This window comes from Notothenia rossii (assembly GCF_949606895.1).
Source record: "Notothenia rossii genome assembly, chromosome: 3".
In the NCBI taxonomy this organism is placed as follows: Eukaryota; Metazoa; Chordata; class Actinopteri; order Perciformes; family Nototheniidae; genus Notothenia; species Notothenia rossii.
The window spans coordinates 48776802-48791516 of NC_136901.1; the positions used below are offsets into that span (position 1 = coordinate 48776802).

The 14715-nt window shown below is 40.7% G+C and overlaps 1 protein-coding gene across 1 annotated transcript; it reads right to left on the reverse strand.

The window, feature by feature from the left end:
• Positions 1-11964: 11964 nt before the first annotated feature.
• Positions 11965-13541, reverse strand: LOC307033943 (general transcription factor II-I repeat domain-containing protein 2B-like). The gene is made up of 2 exons (XM_079672578.1): positions 12591-13541; positions 11965-12467 (listed from the first exon to the last, which is right to left on the reverse strand). Coding segments are annotated over exons 1-2 (939 nt in total). The 5' UTR covers positions 13529-13541; the 3' UTR covers positions 11965-12466.
• Between the last annotated feature and the right edge of the window lie 1174 nt (positions 13542-14715).

The following is a 14715-nucleotide window of genomic DNA, read 5'->3' on the forward strand; positions in this document are numbered from 1 at the left end:
CCACAGCTCTCTCCCCCCCTCCCCCCCTGATCTTTCTTCTCCAGCAGCTAAATTAACAGTAGGTTACTCTGAGTGACCATAGACTGTATGTGACAAGCTTACAGTTAGTGACGTAACAACACCATAAAAGCTGGTGGGTTGAAAGCAATACGGGAGGTAAAAATAACTAGAATAATTGTGACTTATTTATTGTGGCTTTTATGTTTTTAGGTATAACATTTTATGTAATTCAGGCTTATAGTTCACCCTTCTCTAAAAGCCTTCAACAATGACAATATTCATTGTAATTTAATAAATCCTTCCAACACACATTGTAAAAAATAGCCTACTGTAAGTTAAGAAATAATTTCAATATTTACATCTTCTGATGTAACAACAATAACATTATAAATAGTAACATAGCTGAACATGGTATTGCACATTTAGCTTTGAGTGTTACTGACCTGAGATGTTTTTATTACATGAATTAAGGTGACTGAGGCTTTTTAACATACAGGGATGCAAACTCATCTGTATGAAAAAGGTGAGAAGGATCCGAGCCCCCGGCTCCCCCACCCCACGGAATGACAGAGGATTTTAGCAGTCAGAACAACTAAAGCAGCAGTGTTAATAATAACAGAAACGCCAAAGAGTCACATAATAGAAATATATAAAAGCATTTATTTTAAATTGTGTAGCAGTCAGTTTATAATTTTGGCAGCACTGTTGAGCATTTTGAAAATGTATTTTCATGCCTCTGTGCAAGGCTTAAGTCTTTTTATCTTTATATCCACATGGTGTAAAGTAACTAAGTTCATAAACTCAACAAGTACTATACTTGGGCACAATTTTGAGATACTTGTACTTTATTTAAGTATTTCAATGTTTTGCTACTTTGTTCTTCTACCCCACTACAGTTCAGAGGTACATGGAGTACTTTGACTCCACTACATGTATTTAATACCTTTAGTTACTTCACAGATCTGGATTAATTAAGTGAAATATAATCAAGTGTTAAATCAGACTTTAGTTCCACCTGGAGTAAATCCACAAGCTACCCTGCAGTATACAAAGTCATTCAAACTAGCTGCACCTTTAGCAGCTTTGAGAACACTTTCATGATCAATCATTATAAAACATATCATATCTATTATTCTGAAATGGACCAATCTGCACAATGACTACTTTTACTGTCGCTACTTTCACTATATTTTGATGATAATACTTTTCTACTTTTATTTGAGGAACATTTTGAATGCAGGACTTTTACTCTAACAGAGTATTCCTACACTCTGGGACTATTACTTTTACTCAAGTACAAGATCTGAGTACTTCTACTTTTACTCAAGTACAAGACCTGAGTACTTCTACTTTTACTCAAGTACAAGATTTGAGTACTTCTACTTTTACTCTAGTACAAGATCTGTGTGCTTCTACTTTTACTCAAGTACAAGATTTGAGTACTTCTACTTTTACTCTAGTACAAGATCTGTGTGCTTCTACTTTTACTCAAGTACAAGATCTGAGTACTTCTACTTTTACTCAAGTACAAGACCTGAGTACTTCTACTTTTACTCAAGTACAAGATCTGAGTACTTCTACTTTTACTCAAGTACAATATATATACTTATACCACCTCTGTTTATAGCCTATGAAAAAAACTATTAGAAATAGAAGGCTAAAGCTAACGTTAGCAGATAATGACAGTGTATGCTAGCTAGTAGGGCTGCAACAAACGACTAATTTGATAATCGATTAATCTATCGATTAATGAAACGATTAATCGATTATTCGGATCGTTAAGGTTTTAACTGTACTACTACTTATATCAATACTGCTTATCGATCCGGTCCTTTCAACGATAGTATTAACGGTTCTTTTGACAAGAAATAAGGTAAACTAACTCAACAAATTGTGAACAAAACTAACATTGCTTTTTATTTTAATTAAATGCATAATATTTCACATCAAAAGAAACAACAACGTTTTAACAAATCATATTAAATAATGTGATGATAGAACTGTAAACAAAATAGCTGAAACTTTAACAAAATAACTAATTCAGTTACCTCTAATCATTAACCTATGTTTTTATAACTGAGTTAACTCTGTGTGTTGCTGCTAGCATACATAACACCTGACGTGGAAACGTTACTCGTGGACGGGGCTACAGAGCTACTAGAAAGACAGTGGAACCCGGTGCATTCCTCCGTCTGAATGTGGTGCACTTTTGCTAAATGTTTAGACAAATTGCTCGTTTTACCGCCTTTATATGATAAACTGTTATTGCACTTTTGGTAACGAGCATTGTCCACATCGAGACGGCTAAAGTTTAACCACACCTCGGAGCGCGTTCTCTCCGCCATCTCCTGCGTGTGTGTGTAAACTGCCCCGCCCCCTCACAAGCAGGCGGGGGAGAGATCGCTCGTCTGAATTCGGAAGATCGAAAATACATTATAGACGCATTTTGTAGTCATATTGCATATTAGAAACTGAGTTGGCGACACTAAGACTGCGATATAATGTTTATGTAGCAATAATACATAACATATGTTTTTAAATGTCTCCTGTACCGATACAAAAGAGTGATAACGTTGGAGGTTAACGGGGTGTAGAACACATGTGATGACGTCACCAACGAATCGACGACTGAATTAGTTGCCAACTAATTTGTTAATCGATTTTAATCGATTAAGTCGATTAGTTGTTGCACCCCTACTAGCTAGCTAGCTCAACGATTCCTTAAATAATATTGCCACAGAAAAACTTTTCAGTTCACATCACGCTCTGCCGCTCCGACAGGGAGCTCTGCTCTGAACACCTGAAAAGCCCGTTCTAACAGCTGTTCACCAGCGGTCCAGTCTGTGCCACAGTGACTCCGGACGCACAGTTAATATTAACGAACGCACCCGTAGGTAATGTAGCTGCTGAAGCTAGACAATCATCTCGGAGCAGCAGAGCCTTATTATACATCCATGAGCAGAGCCGACAGGCAGGAAGACTCGAGCACACAGCTCGTACTTCATTATAATATATAAAAAAAGAACACCATGCGTGTCATGATGGCACATAACAGCTCACGTCCGCAGATTACTCCGGGTCCCAGCCCCCCCCATACCCCAAAAATATTTGTATTGCAGATCTACATGAATCACACAAACGACTTATTTTGGATTCAAAATGGCGAATTTCGCTGAAAGGTGACAAGTTTGCATCACTGAACATAGACAGAGCACAACTGAAACATAACATCTGAAACAATGTAACAACATAATACACTTGTGGGGATGCTTGGGATGTGAGGAGTGAGGGACACGGCTTAGAACGGGCGTGTCGCCTGGCAGGACAGGAGAGTGTGTGCACCAGTCTGCCTTGATCTATGAATTCATGTCCGTGACACTCACTGCTGCCCACAGCTGTTTTATAGAAGAAAATTCCTTCACTTCATGAAAGTGTTTTAACCACACACACCTCTACTACACACACATGACGGGTGTTATTTTCCCCATAAGGAACAAGTCGCTGCAAATTATCCCGCTTATTACACAGCCACATTCTCAACAAAGTAACGACATGACTCCCAATATTAATTGAAATGCTTTTATGGATTTAGAAAATGTCTTTTATTGATTTAAAAAATAGTTGTATGTATTGATTTAAAAAATAGTTTTATGTATTGATTTAAATTGACATGCATCCGCAAAGAAAAATAGTCCGTTGTTACAGTTTTTTAAACAGTCTGAATGAAACGGCAGCTCTCAGCTGTGTATTTACACAACTAATGGCCCATCAACCACAGCTCTCTCCCCCCCTCCCCCCCTGATCTTTCTTCTCCAGCAGCTAAATTAACTGTAGGTTACTCTGAGTGACAAGCTTACAGTTAGACACAACACTGTCATTGCAAGTGACCCTCAGTTAGTTGACTTTTATGTTCAACTGCTAAATTCGTTACTGATAAAAAAGGGCTTCTACTGTACCTAATTACCTTAACACTAGAACCGCCAGAGGTTTTTGTATAGGCCTACCTAAACCTGTCAAATCCCGCTATTAGAATGCAATTTTTAACAACATAGGGTGCTACATAACACACTTTCAGGAAAAGTCAGGGACTGGGAGACTTTAATATTTTATTGAAAAAAAGTTACATTGCACACACACAACACACATCACACAAATTGACCCGATTGGCGGTTCTAGTGTTAAATAAACTCACTAATTAATGAAACCAGTTCAATACGCATTATTCTTATTCTTATCATTCTTTATGAGCGCAGAAATAGTCTTAAAATCAGATCTGTTTTTTAAATGAAATCTGACGGCAGGCAGTTAGTTCTGATCAACTATGACAAATGCGCCGCACCTAATCGCTGGCCATTCAGCCACAGACACTGTTCGAAATGGGGGGGAGCTAGGAGGAGCTTGGCTCCCCCGAAGAGGGAGGGAGCTCCCCTGAAGGCTGACTTTGAGATAAATAGGGGGAGCCCAAAACAATCGTGCATATTTGTGTCACACAGATTAGAAATGTTGAGTTTCTGTAAATAACAGTTCTTGAAATAAATAATAGTTATTGTTCATTACAGTTTCTGAATATTTGTTTGTATATTTATATTTGTGAATATGTCTGGGTGTTGCCATCTGTATGTGGCGGCGCTGCATTCTTACTTACGTTGCTATGATTATGGCGGTGATGCCGGCGCGGTATTTGAAATGTTCATATTGATATATTTTTTTAACTCTGGCTGTGTAATAAAAAAATATGGCAAAACGAAAACAGCCAAGCGTCACAGCTTTTGGATTCACAAGCAAAGAAGCGAAGGAGTCTAAAAATGACAACGTGAACGGAAAACAACTTTTAGTCGGCCGGCTGTAAGCGGCGTTAGGGTCGAGTTTGACAGCTCCACAACGAGGGAGAGGCCTGCCGATGCGGAGCCTGAAGAGGCTTCAACAACGGCCACATCCGCCGGCATAGTGACACCGTCTGTATTAGTAGAAGAGTGTTTTTATAGCAATTGATTGCATCCGCGCTGCTGCGCCAGTCAACAGAGCGTGCGTGTGACATATTTAGAAGCAGGATGTGCTCTGAAAAATAGGGCTCCCCGAAAGCAAATGGGTAATTCGAAAACTGACAGAGCTCCCTCTATACAAATCAAACTGTAGAAGGTGTGAAAGCACCTATTGTTTTAAATAATGGTCGGAATGTGACCTGTGAGCCTTCTGAATTACTGTGGGACAGCACATTCTAAACTAAAATGTTCAATCAATAAAGTAACATCTTATCTTATCTTAATAATATATTCATATTAATAATAAATCATACAGTATGTGTCCGAAAGGGAGCAGGAGGAAGCAAACACAAAAATATACAAAAAATATACTGCATATTAAAGCAAACGATTGTAAAGGTAAAAGTATGAGCATAACAAATAAAGAAGTGTAATGTAAACATTTACATTATAATTATGATTATTTAATATATAAAGACTATATATTATTGAATTACAAGATTAGATATACTTTAGTTGATCTAAAATATTTATGTGTTCAAATGCTCTTCAAAACACAACTGAAAGTCCATGAAACTTGTCTTTCTGTATTTGTGAATGAAGCGCCATCTCCTGGTTAAAACCTGAAATTGAAAATCTGGCAACGCCCTCTTGGAAAATAGTGGGAGGGCTTAACATTCCTCTATACTGGTCTTTGGCAGGCCGTAGGCAGGAAGCTGTAAGCTGGAGTCTGAAATTCAGTGCTCCATCTGTAGGTGGTTTATGTAGTCAAGACCATGCTTCTGCAATTTTTGTACAATTTTCTGTGAAAGTGCTGCAGCATCCAGGCGCTGTGCTGCTTCAAATGCGAGAAAGCTTTCACATACTGACCCATAGTAATAATACCGAATGACAAAGGACATCTGTTCCTTCTTGCTTATGTCTTTGCTCTCGTCAACCAAAATGCTGAAAGCTTCACTTTGTGTGACTTCATTTATAATTGAGCTGCGGACCATTTCAGCCAGGCAATCAATTATTTCGTTTTGTGTGGAATGCCCAAGGTATGCCGCATTTCTTTGACTTGTCATTTTTTTTTTCTGACTATGGGATTGTGTTTGGCTAATAGTTCCATAATAGAGAGGAAGTTTCCTTTATTCTCACCTTCTGATTGTTTATGTCCTCTCTGCGCAATGTTCTGGGTAGCTGTGAGAAGCAGGGCTTCTCCAACTGTTTTAATATACTCTCTATTTTCCTTGACTAATTTACTATACTCTGCATTTAAGGAGGCTGAGAGAGAGAATGTGCTTGCATTTAACTTTTCATATTCTGCCTATGCTAACATTACATTTGTATGTGCCTCAGATTTGGCATGGCCTACAAGTCCCCCGTCTTTGTAGGTTGCATTTTTCCAATTTTTGAACCCCTCTGTCGATGTGAATGCCGAATCACCTGAGGAAGGGAGACTGAAGTGCCGGCAGGCATAACAGTAGGCAGAGTCTTTACCTTAAGAGTATTCCAGCCATTTATGATAATTGAATCAGTCTTTAGAGAAGCACCGTCTTCGATCCCCCTGAAGTGTTCGTGGGAAGAACTTCAGGTGTGGCTGCTTGGGCTGCTCTGCTCTTGACTGGGAGATGTCTGTGAAGAAATAAGAGGCAAAATAAATTATTCTGATATTATAATAATGATTATAAAACGAGTAGCCAACTCCTCTCCATAGTAATTAGTTACAGATATTATCTGTTATATATGACAATTCTATTCAAACTCAACTACCAATAACCATGAATCAGAATGCTTTGGTTATGTCATTACTTGTTAATGTAGAAACACTATAACCACACAATGATCCAGATGACTTTACTCTTTAGCAGTGTTTGGGCAGTAATACATTACTAACACAGTACTATAATATCACCTTTGGAAAGAGCAATGAGTAATGTAGTACTTTTTTAGAATGATGAGCCCAACATTACTTTGTAGCCTAGGCATCCATCTCATTATCAGGGTCACAGTCATCACATCACCTGGTGGTCCAGGAACAGCTGCTTTTGATTTGTTCTGTCCTTCTTTGACTGATGCTGCTGCCAGTTCCTGGCCTGCTGCTGTCTGGTGTTGTGCACCCTTATCATGCTCGCCCTCCTCTTTCTCCTCTTCTTCCTTCTCCTCCTCCTCATCTCCCTCATCTTTCTCCTCTTGTTCCTCCTCCTCACTAGCCCTGTGCTGCTGATCCCCTGCCAGCTCTGTCTCTCCTTTAGTCATCTTCTTCTTAAAATTAGAAGAGATGTCTGACTTTCTCTTAATTTTCTGCAAATTGACATTACACACACAGCAGTGATTAATAGTAGCCTACGCATTACACCAGCCCAGCATACCGACATCAGCTAACGTTAGCTTGCTAAGCTAACGTTAGCTGAGCAAGCTAAACTAACGCTAACTAGGATAGCCGCCAAAGTGTGTTTACAGACTAATTATACCTGAAGTCAAGCCAGCTTTACTGAGCCCCGAGCCTGTTTTCCAAGTCTTCCCGCGTTTTTCTCGTTTTAACGCCATTGAACACAATTTTTGATCGGAATAACAGCTACAGGTAAGCATATCTCCGTTTTTTGCTACCTAAAGCTAACACACTAAAGCCTAAAGTGTTGTGGGTCTTAATAGGCAACGAACGTATACGACTTACCTTCTAGAAGTCTGGTGGATTTTTATCAACTCCATTCTAGTCAGTAGAAAGAAACGTGTTGCTGCCAGTGCAACCTGCTGCTGTCTGTGTGAATCTCAGAGTGGTGCGCGAGTATCAGAGTGGTACGCCGAGTATCAGAGTGTTACCATGGTAGCAGTGGGATAGGGAGGGGCTGCAGTATGAGCGTTGGAAGCTCAAATCAAGGGACTCGCTGGCTGTGTATTTGTTGTTAAATATCAGATAAAACTAATACGCATATGTGTGACTGGCGAGGCGGTGTGTGTGATGGGGGGGCCAGTGGGGGGGGCCAACAAATATATCAGGGTCCTGCCCCCCCCCCTGCTGGCGCCATTGCAAACGAGAAGAAATCTAGATCGCAAAATAATTAAACAAGCGAGTGCCTGTTTTTCCTTGCCAAGGACAGGTTCCTTGAACACAACACGAGCGTAACGTGTCTTCACGTGGTTATGTCTCGTCTGAAAGGAGTGCTGACGGAGAGCACCGGAACGCCGCTCCAGCTCTTCAAATATTGCAGTAGTAGAGTTGGGTGTAACGTGTTACAAAGTAATGCGTTACTGTAATAATATTACTTTTGTCGGTAACGGAGTAGTGTAACTTTTATAATTCAGTAATCACGCTACAGTTACTAACATTGCCCCGACACGCGTTACTTCGTTACTTTTATAAAATAATCACACTCACTGACAGACAAGAGGGGTTTCCGCCGCCGCAGGTTTGTATACATGTAGGCCTACGTAATCTGCGCGATTTGCCCGTCCACATCTACACGTGCAGTGCTGCATAAACATGGCTGAGTCTTTTCATCTGTAAACTTCCTCAACGGGGCCGCTCGCTCTCTTTTCTTGATTGCCCTCTCACGGGTGAACAGTTCAATGTCCCGCTTCATTGTAGGAATTCTGCCATGTCTCTACCACTTTAGTTTGACCATCTCTGTGACTAAGTTATGGAAAACTAAATAAATAACTAATTAGATACCTTACCGTTACTGCGCTCATAAAGAATGAGAAGAATAAGAATAATGCGTCTTGAACTGGTTTAATTAATTAGTGTCTTTACGTTTCACAGACTGTTAGCTTGTTGTGGTAGGCTGGTAGCCTATTTTATTAAAGAGCATATCAAAAGAAAGACTTGTGTTATGTCTTCATTAATGCAAAAGTAATTGGGGGTGCAAGTGGAGTCTCGCAGAGGCAAAACTGTGGCGCGCTTACACTGTAGGTGCACCCCAGTCCGCGTGATCTGCCTGTAGGGAGGGGCGGGCCGGCCCTGCGAGTAAAGTAACGAGTAAAGTAACGAGTTACTTTATGTAGACAGTAACGAAGTAGTGTAATATAATATGTAATATGTAATATATTACTTTTTTTTAGTAACGACCCCATCTCTGTGCAGTACCCATAAGGAGCCGTACACACCGCAGTGTCTGCGTGGCTGTGTCTTTAGCTGTAAGCACAGTGGCGATCTGTTGTTATTAGCATCTGGTTAGCTTGCTATGCTAACACATTTAAAGAGCTTTTTCTACAACCAGGTGGAAGAGAGCTCTCTCCTGAGAGGCTCAAATAACCTCAGCTCAGTGAAGTTAAGGCACACCTTGATATGATCATTATAGTTATTAATGAGACAATAGAGACTAAATGAGAAACAGGTATAAAATACTATATGACAGTAACAAAAAAGTTGTTAAAAATAACAAGAATAGAGTTTAAAAGGGGAGTGATTTGTAAAATATCCAAAAAGAAGAATCTGTTTACAGTTCTGTTTCATATGGGTGTTGAGAGATGTATCCATAGATCTCTTAATGTTGCTCTCAAAGTGCACCAGATTGATGCTTTTCACTTAAATATTAAAAAACAAAAAATCTTCCCGGGGGAGCATGCCCCCGGATCCCCCTAGAGGAGGTTAGGTCCCCCCCCCCACACTTAAATTATGTTCACATGGATACTAAATACATTTCCACACATCTTGTGTCCATATCTTTCTGTTTTGGTGGTCATGTATACGCGAGTCATGGTAAGATATCTGGATTAAGAGGTTGCTTTTTCTTTGCACAGCATGAAAGAAAGGCGAAATGAATGGGCTGTGATTTTAGTTTTTTTAAGCAGAGGTTGAGTTCAATAATTTCTACGGCCCTCTGAGGATGTTGTAAAAATTGAAAGGAAAAAGGTTCCCCACCCCTGATGTAAATAATAATAAAAACCCTTGATTTATAACTTAACATCTCTGTCTCCTATTGATCTGAGTATATTATAAAGAATAGCCAGTTAGTTGAAGCATAATAGCGCAGGCCTTTCTCAGATGGCATATTACGCTGTTTTTTTTCTGCTTCGAATAGTTTTTCACCATACCTGTGTTTGCATCACTGTGTGTAAGAACAACATACACCATAGGGATACATGCTATTGATAAGCTTCTTGGACTCTACAATTTTTCCTGCTAGGTCTACTTGTAAACAAGTTGCCTGAGACTTGAGAGTACTAGTAACAATTTAACCTATGAGCAGTGCAGGAAGGGTATTATCTAGCTTTGGAGAAACCTTTGCTAACAACATGAACAGAAAGTCACTCACTGACTCTTTGATCATGTCCTTATTAATGCTGATGTTATAGTGTCCCTTGTCCATATCAATGTTTTTCACATCCTGAATGATTTGATTGCTAGCTTTCACTGTGACGCTCTCCATGTCATCCTCGTCATCATTCACAAGTCGAAGAGTCTGCGAGGCACAACTACGAAAAGCAATGATTTCAGCTATCCAGGTGGATAGTACCAGAAGATAACTGCCAAATGTCTGCTGGAGTTTCCGGATGAGGGTCCTCCTAGAAAGCTTATCCCCATGAAGGTCTGTATAGAGTGCAAACAGTTCAACAGAATTCCACATGTTTGACCGGTCAGGTGTCATCTTCTCTACAACTGACGTTAAGGCAGGATCTTCGTCAGTGTCCCCTGAACTTCTACCCGCCTGCCCTGGGAGTGACCTAAATTGGACAAGTCTTTGTCGACAGTCAACATGGTACCGGGCATCTGCAGCACGCAGATCACTAATTGTCCCCTGAAGATGATGTTGGACGCTTTTCGAAACAGCATCCTTTCGTTTTCCACAAACTTCTAATAGAGACTGCTTGGTCTCCAATTCTCGGAATAAGAATGCAGCCCTCCATCTGGACGGGTTCTTCTTGTCAATGTTAAGATTGCAAAACTCACCAAAGAAAACACAATGCTTTTGAAAATTGAAAGGTTCATCTGAGTCCCCTGACTGTGAGCGCCTGGTTACCTTGCAAGGAACTTTTGAATCTGTTTCTCTAGCCCTCTGATGTTTGTGCCGTTCACAGTGAATCTTTGAGGTGTAACATGAAACACAACTTTTATGGCATTTCAATGTGAATTTGTTGTTATTGTACAACGTTTCTTGAAGCTCAAAGTGTTTTCCATCACCATATATCTTGCTACACTGGATAATGTTTGCTAATCTGACTGCTCCTGCAGAGATCAACGGTTCCTTCTTCGCTTGGCAGTTAAACCTCCAATTGAAGTAGCACTCATCAGGCACTGGATCCATAACCAATGTAAACCCTGTAAAGAAAATAGATAATAAAAAAATGGCGACGTTGCACGGAGGAATGACAGTGGAAGACATTTGCACTGCTGCATCTTGGTTTTCCCCTGTTCTCTTATTCGTTTTTATTTGAGGGATGCCTCCCATTCCTCTCTGACACATTCAGTACTGAGTGTCTTACCAGAGTGAGTAATGTCGGGGACTCAACTGCGTGCCCTCTCTCCTGCCTGTCGGCACTTAGAGAGCTGCCCTTTTCCCCCTCTTTGATCGTTTTAACAAGTGGGACTTTGGTCTCTACTTTTTATAACGACAGGTAGCCTATTTAGCCTACCTTCTTTCCCTTATGGAGAATATTCATTTTTAAATGCTACATTTTCCAGGGAATGTGATGCTCCATTACGCATGGCGAAATGGACATGGGTTATTAATTGAGTAAGTGTGTTTTTGTGCTTCTGGTAACGGACGGACCAGTGGGGCGTAGACTGCATCCTGCTTTGCCCTTAACCCAATAGCGATAGCCTTAAAGCAGGGGTGTCAAACTCATTTTCACCGAGGGCCACATCAGCATAATCGTTGCCCTCAAAGGGCCAGATGTAACTTATAAATGTAACTAAATGCAATGTAACTAAATGCAATGTAAAATAAATGTAACTACTCCTTAATGTTAAATAACTCTGAATTTATTACTTATTCAAGTTACAAATATTACATATATATTTGCATAGATGTAAAAAATATGTTTGCTTGTTGCTCTGTTATTATAACATAAATCCTTTTAATTTGTCAGGTTATGAAACCCATATTACTCCATCAATCAACGATCAAACTATCCAAGTGAATAAAGAAAAATAACATCAAACACAAGTTATGACATTAACTTTGTTCAAAACTTGAAATAACAAATAACTGTAAAACCAACAATTGTGAGCTGCTAAGAACATGTGTGACAGATGTAGCATTTTACAAAAACAAATGGCTGCACACAGCCTTGCAGGGGGCATACATCCAACTCATGAGAGATGGTTTGATTACAGTAAACATTTGTTTGCAGAAACACATAAAACCTGCAAACACTAAATACATTGCTACACATATAAAGTAGTATATGTAATAAACTCAAAATAACAAAATAAGGGTTGTCTCAGTCCACAACTATATTGGTCAATTTTTTAGGTTAGTTTTTGATGAGGAGATGCTGCCTGTCCTTGAACACACCATGTGGATCCCCTCTCCACCATCCTCATCCATTGATCATGTTCTGTAAATAACAAACACAAAACAAAATGCAAACACAATCATTACATTGCACATAGTTTAACTATTGTTCTTCTTGGTTGAATTGCATTTTATTATATATTATTAGGTTTTTTCAAATGCTTACCAATGTGTTTTCTGACCAGATGTCTGACACCGTTTTTCCGTGGCCAGTGTGTCAATGTCTGGTTTTAGGTCCTGTGCTGTAGCAATCCGTAGAACAGCGTGGAGGTTGTCGTCAGTGATGCGTGATCTGTGCTTGTTTTTGTTTAGATTCATTATTGAAAACATCTGTTCGCACAGATAGGTGCTCCCAAACATAGACAGAACACGGGCAGCATGAAGTCGAAGCTGTGGCATGAAAGCAGGGGGCAGTAGACGGTAAAAGTCCTGGATTGTAACATCCTGGAACTTTGCTCTCAGGCCACTATCGCTTTGAAGCTCTATTAACTCCATCTGAAGTTGTTGGGGTGCAGTGCACACGTCGGTGGTGAAAGGACTAGCAAAGATGGCAAATCCAGAGTGCTGTGCTCTGAAGTCAGAGAAGTGCCGATCAAACTCATTCATCAACAGGCTCAGTTTGGTAGCTAACTGAGCACATGAGAAAGTACCGGGACATGAGGCTGAGATGCTCTGAGAAACAGGAAAGTGGGCAAGATTGTCCTGTTTCACTTGGCACATCCATAGGTCAAGTTTACGCTGGAAAGCCGTGATCGTGTCGGACATCTGCGTGATGACTTGTTTGCGTCCCTGCAGCTTCTGATTCAGTTGGGCGAGATGTTCGGTTATGTCACACAACATAGCAAAGTCACACAGCCAGTTTGGATCTGACAGTTCAGACAAGGGTTTTCCTTTACTCTGCATGAAAAGAGCAATGTCTTCCCTAAGCTCAAAAAATCGTTTGAGGACTTTGCTCCTACTCAGCCACCTTACTTCTGTATGGTACGGCACGTCTCCGTGCTCCGAGCCCATCTCCTGCAAGAACAGCTGGAACTGACGATGATTCAGGCCACGCGCCCGAATGAAGTTCACTGTCTTCATGACCGTGGTCACTATATCATCCATCCCCAGCACCTTCCCGCACAAAACATCTTGATGGATAATGCAATGATACGTTATCAGAGGCGTGTGACAGTTACTTTCTTGCATTTTCTCCTTCATTAGTCCAACCAAGCCCACTTTTCTTCCACACATTGCAGGTGCACCGTCTGTAGTTAATCCCACCAAGTTTTCCCAGGGCAATGCGTCTTTACTGACGGACTTCTCCACCGCATCAAAAATGTCCCATCCCGTTGTGGTCCCATGCATGGCAGCCACATCCAACAGCTCCTCAGTGACAGAGAGGTCTGACTTCACGCCTCTAATAAAAATAGATAGCTGCGCTGTATCCGTGTTGTCTGTGCTTTCATCAACAGCTAATGAAAAAGCTATGTAGCTGCGTGTCTCTTCGGCCAGCTGTGTTGCCAGGTTTCCTGCTAGTTCCTTAACTCGGTCCGCGATGGTGTTTCTTGATAAACTGACATTTTTAAAAGTCTGTATCTGGTCGGGACACACCTGCTCACAGACCTTCAGCATGCACTGCTTCAAAAACGCTCCCTCTGAAAAAGACTTTGAAGCGCGGGCGATTTCTTCAGCCACAACAAAGCTAGCTTTCACTGCCGCGTTGTTTTTGGTTGTGGCTTTCGCGAACACATTCTGCTGCGATCGCAGTTTGCCTTTTAATTCTTGGGCAATTTGTTGTTTTTCTTGATGGCTAAATTTGGCATACTTACCTCCGTGTTTGGTCTCAAAATGCCGACGTAGATTGTACTCTTTGACAACCGCCACCGCCTCATAACACAAAAGACATACCGGTTTTTCTCCTTGAAGCACAAACATGTATTCGCCTTCCCATCTTTCTTGAAACACCCTTCCATCTGCATCAATTTTTCTCTTCCTGGACATTTTGGGATCATTATTTGTATTTCTCAATTCCACTTGTTGGGAAAATCGCATCGATGTGGAAACAATGCAGTCTAGTGGCGGGATGCCGTCACTTCGCGGGTAACATAATCGGCATGTATTGTGGGAAATGTAGTTTTTGGTCACTGCACGCATTTGACTTATTTATTTTTAGACAATCAGACCTATTAAGCTCTCGCGGGCCACATAAAATGACGTGGCGGGCCACATTTGGCCCGCGGGCCTTGAGTTTGACACGTCTGCCTTAAAGGGTGAAGCATATACAAAATAGAACTGAAGTTACCTACTGT